Source organism: Amphibalanus amphitrite, unplaced genomic scaffold (assembly GCF_019059575.1).
Source record: "Amphibalanus amphitrite isolate SeventyFive unplaced genomic scaffold, NRLGWU_Aamphi_draft 000016F_arrow, whole genome shotgun sequence".
Classification (NCBI taxonomy): domain Eukaryota; kingdom Metazoa; phylum Arthropoda; class Thecostraca; order Balanomorpha; family Balanidae; genus Amphibalanus; species Amphibalanus amphitrite.
In genome coordinates this window covers 1,421,274-1,433,896 of record NW_024881512.1, presented here as the reverse complement: position 1 = coordinate 1,433,896, position 12,623 = coordinate 1,421,274, and the positions used below count along the sequence as shown (strand labels likewise).

General features: G+C 50.1%; 1 protein-coding gene and 1 long non-coding RNA gene across 9 annotated transcripts in view; one reads left to right on the top strand and one right to left on the bottom strand.

The window, feature by feature from the left end:
- LOC122386587 overlaps nucleotides 1-12,623 on the bottom strand; it is a 162,178-nt gene that overhangs the window by 477 nt on the left and 149,078 nt on the right. The window contains exons 6-7 of one of the 6 annotated variants that reach the window (XR_006257404.1): nucleotides 6,711-6,874; nucleotides 132-491 (exon numbers count right to left, since the gene is read on the bottom strand). This is a non-coding gene — a long non-coding RNA (uncharacterized LOC122386587). Of the gene's footprint in view, nucleotides 1-131; nucleotides 492-809; nucleotides 867-1,799; nucleotides 2,197-6,710; nucleotides 6,875-12,623 lie in introns of those variants that run through there. The other 5 variants (XR_006257410.1, XR_006257409.1, XR_006257412.1 and 2 more) reach the window with 5 other exon arrangements.
- The window catches only part of LOC122386569 (transient receptor potential-gamma protein-like), a 96,640-nt gene that overhangs the window by 74,265 nt on the left and 9,752 nt on the right, over nucleotides 1-12,623 (top strand). The window contains exons 13-19 of one of the 3 annotated variants that reach the window (XM_043375861.1): nucleotides 353-468; nucleotides 717-850; nucleotides 2,165-2,303; nucleotides 2,555-2,750; nucleotides 6,722-6,778; nucleotides 8,167-8,361; nucleotides 11,052-11,093. In XM_043375861.1, coding sequence (XP_043231796.1) covers nucleotides 353-468; nucleotides 717-850; nucleotides 2,165-2,303; nucleotides 2,555-2,750; nucleotides 6,722-6,778; nucleotides 8,167-8,361; nucleotides 11,052-11,093 — 879 coding nt within the window. Of the gene's footprint in view, nucleotides 1-352; nucleotides 469-716; nucleotides 851-2,164; nucleotides 2,304-2,554; nucleotides 2,751-6,721; nucleotides 6,779-8,166; nucleotides 8,362-8,662; nucleotides 8,693-11,051; nucleotides 11,094-12,623 lie in introns of all 3 variants that reach the window. The other 2 variants (XM_043375870.1, XM_043375880.1) reach the window with 2 other exon arrangements.

Sequence of the window (12,623 nt, the reverse complement as noted above, 5' to 3'; positions counted from 1 at the left end):
CCGCCGCCTCTGGGGCAGCTGTGTGGACGGGCTGCATCCCTCTTTGTGGCTGAAGGCATTTCATTTTGTTATCTTCACTCGGGGAGCCATAGCTCTGGGCTGATCCATGCATAATGAAAGATGCCCAAACAAACTGTTAATTTCGTTTATTTGCTAATACCAACATTATTTTCTCCTTAGTTATGTGTTACGCTCATCGTATGTAGGTACAAACTATAAGTGAAGTTTTTCAAACATTTTCTTTTTAATTATTGCTGCGCGCATAGAAACATAACAATAGGCATAACTAGTAGAGCGAGCTAGTAACATTCAAAGCGTGTCACCGTCTGACGCGTCCCGGTGGCGCGTTCAGGTCCAGAAGGAGCTGGCGGAGAACACGGGCACTGCGAACATGCCTCGCGAGTGCTGGGACGCCTGGGACCCGATGCTGATCGCCGAGGGACTGTTCGCGGCGGCCAACATCTTCAGGTCAGAGCGCGACCGGCAACGGGCTGCGGCGGATATATGTCGTTAATTCAATTACCCCTTTTTTTGGGGGGGGAGTTCAAATGACTTGACTAATTATGCTTATGTTTTAATAGGTAGTGTAATGACCATATAACTGATGCATCTCAGTTCTTGTTCGATGTTTTATTCAACGCATTGTTAGTGATGTTCCACAACAGTGCCATTTTGATGCTCCCCAATAACTAATTCACGCGTTGTCGCCGTTTCAGCTCGCTGAAGCTGGTGTACATTTTCTCCATAAACCCGCACCTGGGGCCGCTGCAGGTCACACTGTCGCGAATGGTGCTAGACATCCTCAAGTTCGCCTTCCTCTTCATGCTGACACTGTTCGCCTTTTCCTGCGGTGAGTCAGGACTCGGCTGCGCGTGCGATAGAGGGTGATCGGCCCGGGTTAAACGCCGGCAGCAGCGCCGACTATGGCTACAAAGGCTGACTTATGCGATCTCGTAAAAGAGCCAAGCGTGGGGTAAAAGTAATGAGATGATTTCAAATGCAAATCTAATGAGCGCGTTAATTCTAAGAGCATTTACTTAGATCGTTAGCATTACGTTAGTGTCGCAGATATTTCAGCGCCGAAAAATGCACACCATTTTCAGCCCTATAATGATCTGTTCATGCATAGGTTCATGTATACATATTTGATTTTTCAGCAGTCATATTCTTCAAAAGTCAACATCAAACTCATTTTATCGAACATTGTTTTAAGAATTACTTTACTGTATGCCCTTCCCTTCCATTCAATATGTAAATGGTGAACACGATGTTTGCATGCATTGCTAACGGGCTAAGTGACTCATTAGAAACTAATTATCCGCAAGTGTTTTGACAGCACAAACTTTTGATGGGTATCGATCGACTCACTTTATACCACAGATAGGTACCCTTTATTGCATTTTCAAATAAACCAGCAGCTCCCAACCGGGGCCGCTGCTCGAGTCGGGTACGCCCGCCTGTCGAGGAGTTGTTATGCCGCTAGACAAGGCTTCCTGATCAGGTTTCCTCAGGGCTGATGTTATTACGCCAGAAAATACATGCAAACCCGCCTTATGCTGGCAGCGCTGACTGGCCCTTGGTGCGCCGCTGGTTAGAGCGGACGCCAGGATTCATTAACTAAGCAGTTGATCTGTTTGTTCCAATAAATGGTGGCGCCAATTTGTCTTATCTTCCCAGGAAATCCAATTAGATACTTTATAGCTCCTGGCTGGATCTACAGCAGATATTGGTTTGCTGCAGATGATATCTGAAGCTGATGAAAAACCGAGAAGTACTTGAAAAAATGAGCGTATTCCCGCAGGCATGTATATTTTGCAGCGTGCATGCTCGTTTTTCACAAAATCTATTGCCGATTACGAGACATAAGGCACTCGAGAAAATCAAAGCAACGATGATATGCTACAATTATTACGAGACATTTGATGTCGACAGTCGACCAAGCCCTACGCGCATCAAGCCGCACCGCGCCTCACAGAAGCCGTCTGTCACCTGGAAGTTAGGCTGTCCCGCTCCACACCAGTGCCATGCGGCACAGTCTATCTAGTCAGGCACACGCTGCGCGCTGGTCCCTGCCGACGATGACCGCCGTGGCCAGGCGCATCTACTTTATTTGAGGTTTAAATCACGTGTTATTACACTTCAACTCTCTGCCGGTCTGTTCCAGGATTGAACCAGTTGTTATGGTACTACGCCGACCTGGAGAAACAAAAGTGCTTTAGCCTGCGATGTCACGGCGATCAAGGCACCTGCGTCAAACAGGAAAAAGACCCCGACGCCTGTTTTGTTTGGAGAAGATTTTCAAAGTAAGCTGTCGGTGACATTTTCAATTGAATAGTATAGGCCTCTAGTGACCATGTTCACAAATAAAATGCAATGAAGTCAAGTAACATGTCCTTTTGGATTGAATCTAGAAAACATCAATTCATAAATTCGATTAATTGCTCGAGTAGTCAACCGTAAAGTGCTCACTAAATTCTCAGTCCATCTGTCTCGCGGTCTGATTTCGTTGCCAAGTGCGCCGCTCATCCTCGCGCGATGACCACCCGCCCTGCAGTTTATTTGAGACCATGCAGACCCTATTCTGGGCCGTGTTCGGTCTCATCGACCTGGACAACTTCGAGCTGGCCGGCCTGAAGACGTTCACCCGCTTCTGGGGCATGCTCATGTTCGGCTGCTACTCGACCATCAACATCACCATCCTGCTCAACCTCTTCATCGCCATGATGAACCATTCCTATCAGCTCATCTCGGTAAGTGTTCTGGCGAGCGGCCGGCGCGAGCGCCCCGGGTGCGAGTGTGCGTGTGAGCCTCTGTAACCCCGCTCCCAGAGGCGGCCTATACATGTGTGTGTTTGGGAGGGCGTCCTATAGGTGATAGCTCACTAAGGGAGCATGTTGTGTGAACCTCAGAGAAGCCCGTTCACATCGGTCTCGGGACCGACCGCTTCACCCGCACCGAGCTTAGTTCCACTGCCAGCGGAGGTACGAACAGACACCACCGCGCCACACTGGGAGGACACAGCCGCAGCAGGCTGACCCGGCACCGCCGCTGTCCGCGCGTCACCCCCCGTCCAGCGACCGGGCCGCTTCTGTCCCAGAGGGCTTACGGATACACTGCTCACACCCAGCTGTCAGTACTGCTGAACGCCCCCTGAGAGCCAATAACTGACTGACGAGGCGGCTGATGAGCCGTTCGTGAGGCGATACGGCGCAGCATCAGTGATAACAGCCATACCCAAAACTGCTGTCTGATTAAGTGGTTCGATTTGATAAGTGCTTAAACGTACGTGCATACATCGCAGGCCTTTAATGACGAAAATTATTTGCGTAAATACAGTTATGGAGAAATCGCTAGCACATGTAGCTGCACTCTTGAAACACATCACAAATGACAAAGCCTTATGAAAATGTATCATGCATACATTAGAGCACTGTAACAGTGTTAAGTAATAGTCGAAGTCTTACTTTCAAGCAGTTCCTTGACATCCAAGAGCTCACAATAAATAGCTCGCCGTTAGAAGCGTGCAGATCCCACCCAACACCGCTTTCTCGCTAGCTCTCAGGCTTAAAGCCGGCATCACACCACGTTTTCCACGCCGCTAGCGGGTGCACGGTCGGTTTGCCCAACTGAACCGGCCGCTACTTCGCTTATGGCCGTCTTCAGAGCAAAATGAAGCTCGGCTCAAAGAGCTATCATGACGCTAAATAGACGCCATCGCGCCGGCAGTGCAAAATGGTCCAATGTCCAGCACATGGCACATTTTGCAGGAGGACCAAGGATACTCCTTGGGCTTTCTTTTCGTACATTTTCGCTGTACTGAAGAGGGTTAAAAGATTAAACATGATTTTTAGCGCAATCCATTGTGCTTTGAAGAGAAGAAAGTTTAAATGAGGTCGTTCTCCAAACTGCGCTTGGAAGTAACGAATAAAACATGCAATGAGCCATACTAGTAAAGGTTATCTCACATTAGAGGGGTTTGAGTTTACCCTTTTTGTATCCCCATACCGTCTCCTGACGCGAGTGTACTTCACTCTCAATGATGTCCGTGTGCCGTTCCGCCCAGTACAAAGGAAAACTAGTAAGTACGCTTCGGGCGGCCAGTCACACCTTGAGCGCATCGTGATCCGGGCTGACCTGGTGCCCGGAGCGGGGCCGGGGTGTCCCCTCGGCCGCCCGAGTGGCCTCTTAGCTCCACAGCCCACTGTGAATACTGAGCCAACCACCGGACTTTGCTAGACGGCATTGTACTCGTGAAATGCTTATCGTCCCCGAATTTTTACCTAGCATCTTGGCAAACAAGTGAGCCGAAAAAGAAATGTACATATATAGTACTTCCATGTACAAAAGAATTCAGCCTAGGCAGTATTTGTTGGAGTCGCAATGTCCTTGTGGTACATTTTATGCACTAGATTTTATCATGACAGGGCAAACACTGAGGAGGTCCCAGCATGCAAATATGCCTTTTAAACACGACGAAAAAATACTAAATTATGGAAAGGCACAACAGCATACGATGGCATTACTGTTGCAATTTGCATGCCATTAAACCTAGCATCCATCAACAATGTGAATACAACACTCGGCACCTATTGCAATAGTGCATGCCTCTTTGCACCTACTCCCAGTCACCAGAATAAACTTCGTTTTTTTCATTTTTAAAAACAAAATTGTGTACCTAGCTAAACTGCCGGCATACGCAAATGTAGCTAGTATTCTTACAGGTAAACAAACATGTAAATACACCACTAATATTGCCTATATTTTTTCTTTTGCTTATACATTTCATTCCTATTATAACTGGTTCGTTCAACAATTTGTTAAGCTCTGTATGCCAATTTTGACTTTATGCATTGCTATGCATTTAGTGCATCAGTGAACTTCCTGCAGTGGTACATGTACGGTAATATTTTCCTTTCTTTTGTTGTTAAGATCGACATTTCATGATGTTACCAAACTATCTTGTGTAGCTGTACCTGCACATCGACCTAAAAAATGCCCACCTGTTTTAATGATTATTTGAGTTATGTGAAGATTGTGGTTCTAAACGCACCTAGCCTGCTGCGGAAACAATATCAACTAATGCATGTTGCGGCCTTCGCCTGTCTTTAATCCACAACATAAAAGACACAAGCCTATGACTTCCACATGACAAGTTGTAATGACCGAAAATTTAATCGATAATGACAATACATTGAAATTTATTCGGAAAAATAGAAAACTTTAATCTTCTCAGCTTTGGAGAAGTTGGTAGGTACTAAATGTTTCATGTTCATACTTTTCATTACAACGCAAATCTTTCAAATGTAAATCATCCTTTCCTCATGCGTTATGCCTATGACACCATTATCACAACTGAAATGAGCGTCATGCTAGCTGACTTCTACGATGATTATGAAGTAGGATTTATATTTCCATTAATTTTTTAAATAAAAAGGTATAGTTGATCTAGGCATTATCCGATAGAAGAAATGCAAATCCTTAAGTGACTCAGCACATAACTAGCTAAACCGAACTCGATTTAAGAGGACGAGTCTACCATTTGTTGATGGGTCAAATTATGCCGGTCTGGTTCCTGACGATTAACACGCGCAGTGGAAGGGGGGGCGGATTTCGCCCACCCCTCCTGTTTTTCGCCAATAACTCGCGCCGCAAGCATAATATCAATGTGAAATTTCGGCTACCTGTCCAGAATTGAATTGCGGATCTTCTCGTGCAAGAAGTAAGAAAATCGGTTCACAACTTTTCTAGTAATAGTGGTGTAAAGTCAAACATCCTGCCGCCGCGGCGGCGCGGCGGCGCGGCGGCCGGCGCTAGCCGTTACGCGCCGCCTGAATTGTAGACTGTGCCGGGGCGGGACGGTTCCGTCTTTACATCGCGCTCCTTACCGCTGATTATATTAGATTCGCGTCAAATTCGGTGAGAAGACTGAGAAATGTACAGGCAATCATATGGTCAAAGAATTTTGAGAATCGGCCGGTAACAACTTGAGTTATGAGTGTGTAAACACAAAATTGTGATTGCCGCGTTTCCCGCGTCGGCCGATGCCGCTTCAGCCGGCGACATCTTACCCTTAGCAGGCTTCTAACTGCCACATTCATTGTTGGATTATCTAGAAATTCACCATACATACTCACAAATGTTTGCTCTTTCGTATAGTGAAAGTTTTTAAAAAATCGGCCGGTAACTTTTTGAGTTATCGGCGTGTAAACGCAAAAAAGTCGCTAATATGGCAGATTTGACCACATTTGACCTCATTTGACCTTGAAGATATTGACCTAGGGTCATGAAATTCACACACAACAGAGTTCCCCATGGCCCCCATCTACCCTCCAAATTTCGTCTTTCTAGCTCCAGTGGGAGCTGAGATCTTAGGGGGGGGGCGACATCCGCCCCCCCCCTTCCACTGGGCGTAGTACTCGCAACCCTTCCACTGCGCGTGTTAAGTTTTCATAATTCAAAATTTGATAAGATAACATTGAAGATGCCTGAAGCGATTCCTATGCACAAAACCATGTCATAATTGCAAGGTAGAACAGAACCACATCGTTCACGTCTGCAGGCAGCGGTCTCGTTTGAGAACTGGACAGCGCCGGCGCCTGGGTTCCCCTGTGTGTGTAACCAGTGAAGCCCCCTGTCTGGGGCCGAGGTCAGCCGTGTCAGGCGCTCCACACCACTGGGCGGCGCCCGACTGCCCCCTGTGATCGACCCACCTGCGTTTTAGGTCTCGTCCAGCACGCTGGGCACGAGGGCGACCAAAAGCTCAAGTAGTGGCATCGAGGTAGGGCGCCGAACCGACCCCCGCTTGCGTCCGTGGTAGCCGTGCATGTGCTGGTGTCGCCGGCCGGGCGCCGGACAGGGACGGGCGCGGACGTCGCTGCCAGAACAGGGGTGGCACCGTGTTACTCAGCCGACAACATGACACAGCAGGGCGGGAGGAGCCGGCATAGCTGGCATTTATCACGACAGCGGTAGAAACTCGCACCAAAAACAGATGCCAGCTTACCAAACATTACGACTGCCACCATGGTCTTGTTGCCCGTGAAGGATGAGCTACGTCCGACAGAGCTCACATCCGCTAATTAGCTCAGCTCTGCGTCCGCTCACTCCGGCAGCGACGTCCCCCTCCGCCCCCTCCCCGGCCCCGTGCCTCTCTGTTGTCCGCTAACTGTCTGGAACGGGGCGCGCCTGCTGCTGCCATACACATAGGAAACGGATAGGCGCACTGACTGGCGCGATCCCTTGCTCCAGAGTCATCAGAGCGCTGGTTGCACATCAAAATAGTCCTTTGACCATTCAGAGGTCAACCATTGGTTCAGGGTCACGCCATTGAGTGCGCCCTGTATTTGCTATTTATGCCCTTGTGATGCTCAATTTCACTGCGCATTCATCGTATTCATGTATTTCTAACAAACTTGATTTTAGCAAAGCATGACCAGCAGCAATCTGTAGAGCGGCCCATGCATAAGCTCAGTACTTGGTGTCGTTCGAATTCCCTTCCATTTCCCAACAGTTAGTCAGGACTGCATCTGTACCGTCTGCAACCGCCGTCAATTCGGAGATGTTAGCATTCCCCACGGAATAGTAGCCTGTCATGGTTGATGCCCGCAGATGTAGATTATTCTCAGTGAACCTTTCCGTTGTAATTAGAGATGTCTCCGTCACTGGTGCTCCCAATAGCCGGGATGTATTCTGTGGCCTGCGTCCAAACTCCAATACAGACTGTTATTGGGCTCAGTAGGGACTTCAATGCACTGTTGCTTGGATCAATGCTATGCTGAACAGCGCTGTGTAGGATCGTATCTCTCCTAAAAATAGCTCTAAGTAATTTTTGCATAGTGATGTGTTCAAAATGTTATGTCTATTGTACCCCACCTACTGAAAATGCTAATAAGTAACTGTTAACCTAATTACATATTACTTGCAGTCCATCATTTCGACTTGAGCTTGACCAAAACGTTTCATCCGTAAACCGAATTGGTGAATGACTCCAAAGTAACCTCTGACGCACGACCTCTAGCCCGTGGCCTCTAAAAACTGACCGGTGACCAGAATCAAAGCCCTTGACATCTGACCAGTGAACTGTGACCTTTATATGTGACTCATAACACCTCACCCTTGATACTTGACCTCTGACCTATGACCGGTGACCTCTGGCCCGTCCCACAGGAGCGCGCTGACACTGAGTGGAAGTTTGCCCGGAGTAAGCTGTGGATGAGCTATTTCGAGGAGGGCGGTACGGTGCCGCCGCCCTTCAACATCATCATCACCCCCAAGTCGGTCTACTACATGTTCCGCTGGATGGTCCGCAAGTGCTGCGGCCACTCGTACGCCGCGCGCAAGGAGCACATGAGGACGGTGCGGGTAAGTGGGGTAACGGCCGACAGAGTGGGGAAGCCGATGGAACTGTGCGATAAAAGGGGATACGCAGCTTAGTGTTTGCATTAGCTGAGAATGATTGAACTACAAGATCATCACCATTCACCAGACACATCTGAAAATCACTTTTGACCTTTGCGATTTGCACTAACGTAATCAGTAACGAAAAGTAAAGCATTTACCCTAGAATCGAGGCGCGGTGTGCCCAGTCGTGTGCCGCCCGCTGTGACACTGTTAGCGGCTCGCTGACCGGTGGCGCTTGCCGGTCCCGTGTCCGTCTGTTCAGAACTCGATGCTGGAGGAGCGAGTGTTTGTGGTGAGCGCGGGCCGCCCCGGCGGTCGGCGGGCGGGGGCGGGGGCGGGGGCGGCATGCCTGAGCTGTTGCGGCTGCCGCCGATCACGGTTGCAGCCTGCATCGTGATACGGCGCGGCGCAGTGTGCATCGTGACAACTCACTCACCAGCCGGCCATGCATTAGCCGAGCCATTAACAATCATAATCCAACAGAAGCCCGTCCCGATCCCGAGATTTATCTACCATGGCCTAATTGGCGGCTTTCAGCATTTATAGGTTAATGGTATGGCACTGGTACAATGCGTGTTGAATGCAACAGTAGCATCACGAATCGACTTTTGCGAGCAACTTTGTCTAGCATAGTCTGGGATTAGACCAGTTTGACATTAGTAACTCCATAGATATCTGCTAGGTTTTTGGCTTTGCTGGCATTAGTCGACATTTTGAAATAGGATATCAGTAGTGTGCATGGGACGTCGAAGCCGACTCCGCTCGCGGGCCGGGCCGACGTTTTTTCCGCGTTCAAACAGCGGCTTTGGTGGACAGGGCAAACACCAGCGTGGCTGCCCCCGCGGCCGGACAGCGAGGCTGCGACCCGGGGGCGGAGCGGCGGCCCCATACCAGATCCGCGGAGACCAATGACGATAAATTAAGCCGGAACATTGCATACATATGACGCATCTACGTCCTCAGTCCCCAGGGAATAAGAGCCAGTTTCTGGAGAAGCGTATTGACGAGTGAATGTCTGCATAACGCTCGCTCTGATTTTTAACACTGAGAAGTGGGGACACCGCAAAGGTTTGTTAAAAACTCACAGGCAGTAAAAATTAACTGCGTGTCTTACATGGGATTAAGAGGAATTATATTCGAATATCGAGTGATGTTGCTGCTAACAGACACGTTTTCAGGCCGCCATCCAATGTCTGTCCCGCATCGCGGCCTTATCAAATATCAATGGCCGCACGTTGTGCGTTATGGCCTCGGCAAAGCGGCATGATTCAGTGATTCCACACTCGAGTGGGTCCACACGCGGGGCGGAATCTGACTGGGCCTGGCGAACAATGGCGAACAAGGGCCGGGGACGGCGTCGTTAAATATTTGTCGTTGGTCGGCGGCCGAGTGGCCATACAGGCCAGCTGAGTGTGTGTGCTCAGAGACAGCCGCGGAGGGAGCTCGACGTTCAGAGTTCAGCGGACACCGCGCTGACGGCCTGGAGACGCGGGCTCAGGGGAGCTGTCTCACTGGAGACACGGGCTCAGGGGATCTGTCTCACTGGAGACACTGGCTCACAGAAACTGTCCCACTGGAGACAGTGGTTCACGGAGACACTAGAGCCTCACTCAGGTGCGGCAAAAGCTGTCACTCGCGAGACATCGAATGCACCATCTCAATGTGCTGATGTAGCTTAGCACGAACTATACCGTGCAGAAATCGGCCACTGATCCACATTTCAACAACAGTAGTCCTTTTCTACTTCAAAGGAAGCTTGAAACGGGTCTACTCTAGGAAGTTTGAGACAGACCAAATGCAGTCACGACCGAAGTCAATTAAAGATTTCCTTCCCGAGACCCATGCGTGGTCTTTGAAGGATCTACTTCCGCTGAACCAATTCGTCACCACAGTCTGTGCGCCTGTAAACTTTTGCACCGAACTGGAGTCTGGTGCCGTTCCGGGCGGGTGCACCGCTGTTTGCCAAGTTTAGCTTAATCATCAGGCAGAATTACTGGGCGCGGCGCCGCCTAACTCGTCGTTCCACGGGCCCGGCCCGGAATAATCTGCCGCTCGGCCGGCACTGGCCTGATTTGACGCCGGTCCCGAGCGGCACAGAGCGCGGCCGTTAGGCACCCTAATATCCCATCCCCAGCACACACCGGGCCACCACTGCCATGTGTGTCGTGGCTCGGCCGTCCCTCACCGCCGAGTCTGTGCCCTGGCTCGGCTCGACTGTCCCTCGACTGCCGACTCACGACTGGCTCACACGGAGTTCATCTCCGGCGGCCGATACGGCCTCGGCCCAGCTCTGTGAGCGGAGGTCAAAACTGTCCCCGAGGCCGGCTTACAGCGCGCCCGAGTTGCCACAAACGCCACTCGGGGGTGCCGACCCATGATTGGATTCCTTTAAATCGGCGGCCGCCGGGGCTAATCCGATATTATCCGCCGGCTCGACGTGAACGGGGTCATGAGCTCGCAGGGCACGTAGCCGCCGTCCCGCGGCGGGATCATCAACATGATAGGCGGGGAGGGAGGGGTTGGAGCCGAGCCCACTCCCCCACCGTCCCGCTCGGTCCCGCCGGCACTCCCGCTCGGCCGCGCGCGCCGTCCCGCTGGGCAGGGGTCGACTCCCGCCGCTTGTAATTGTGTGTCCCGCGTCACTGTTACAGCGCAAGGTGCGTCAGGCGAGCGAGAGGAACCATCGGTATCAGGTGAGCCAATGGAGCCGAGCGGCGCCGGCGCACAGTGGTCCTTAGTGTGTAGTTCGGCGAACAAAATTTAACGATGAGCCATTTACATGATCATCAATCAACGAGCAGTAAAAAGAAATTGTATGCCGCTTGCACAAAAAATCAGCTTGCGACAGGCAAGTCCAGTAAAATCTTTTCCGCGCGTACATATTTAATGACTCGTGATTTATGTAGAACGTCATTAGTTCTAAGCTGTAAAAAGCGTCTTATCAGCGCATGGGGATTATTAGAGGAGCTGTATACAGAGATCATTGCGACAACAAATATAAAGCTGAAATTGCATATAATGTGTGCCGTTCATGTTGAAGCTAAAACAACCCTTAAAATGGTTGGTCGGAACTATCAAATCAAATGCTAAAATGAAAGTGGCCGATTTATATCCCCAAAAGCTTTGTCTTATCCTATAACTGGTGGTGACGAAGCGGCGAAACGCGACACAAAAACGTCGTGCTCAGAGGCCTTAGGCTGATTTACTGGGGCGCATCACATAAGTGTATTTTACAACTGGGCCGGCTCGATCGGCCGAGAGTTTCATGACCATAAATCGGGCGAAATGGCATGTTTGGTCGGCCGGCGAACACGACTTGTATTGGAATCGGAACCGGAGCTGACCTTTCCGAGGGCAAATATGCGATCTTTCTGCGGCTGCCGGCGGCCGGCCGGGCGCGTGCCCTGTCGGCCGGGGGCGCCGCGCTCTGCGGGGGTCGTGAGATCAGCGGCGTGACCCCGTGCCACGTGCCCCTACTGATGCGTCGGTCAATACGTGTCACAGCCCTGATGCATGGCCATGGCACGATAAGTGATGCTCATAGAGCCCCCTCAGCTCCATGAATGTCAAATGACGCCGGGCGCTGTCAAAGCGTGGCTTGGGGCGGGGAAAATCATAGACTGCATGCCAGAAATGTAGTGCATATGCCACATCCTGAAATCCTTAGCAGAACTAAGGCGCGTGTATGTAAATGTAGCAGTCTGAAAGTACATAGCACTTCATACGTCTGCCTCTATAGGCCTCCCGCATGCGGTGTTGATATTGAGCATCGATCGGAACAGCATGCAACTGAATACTATGTGTTTACATTGAGTTTACCTCGATCAGTGCAGATGATCCATTGTAAAATATCCGTACGATTATAGTTACCTACATTCGTAGCACCGACTTATAATGAACGGCGCCGCTTCAAGCCTCAATATGATGCGATAGCTCATCCTGCTGGATAAGACGTTTTGGACCCTATTTGTTTTGGACGTCACTTCCGTCACCCTGAGTGAAGGAAATAGTTTGCTGATTTAAAAATGCCAAAAAGTTTTGGACTGACAAAAAAGTACCAAAATTCACAAAGGTAAGGAATGAAGCCTTCTAATTATGTGTAGAAACTCAAGCATTGCAAAGTTCTCAGTGGGTTTACTACATACATATATGCTCAAGCACAGCTAGGGAAAAATACAAAGCCAGATGCACGACTCGGGTCCGTTTTCATCGTATTGAGTGAC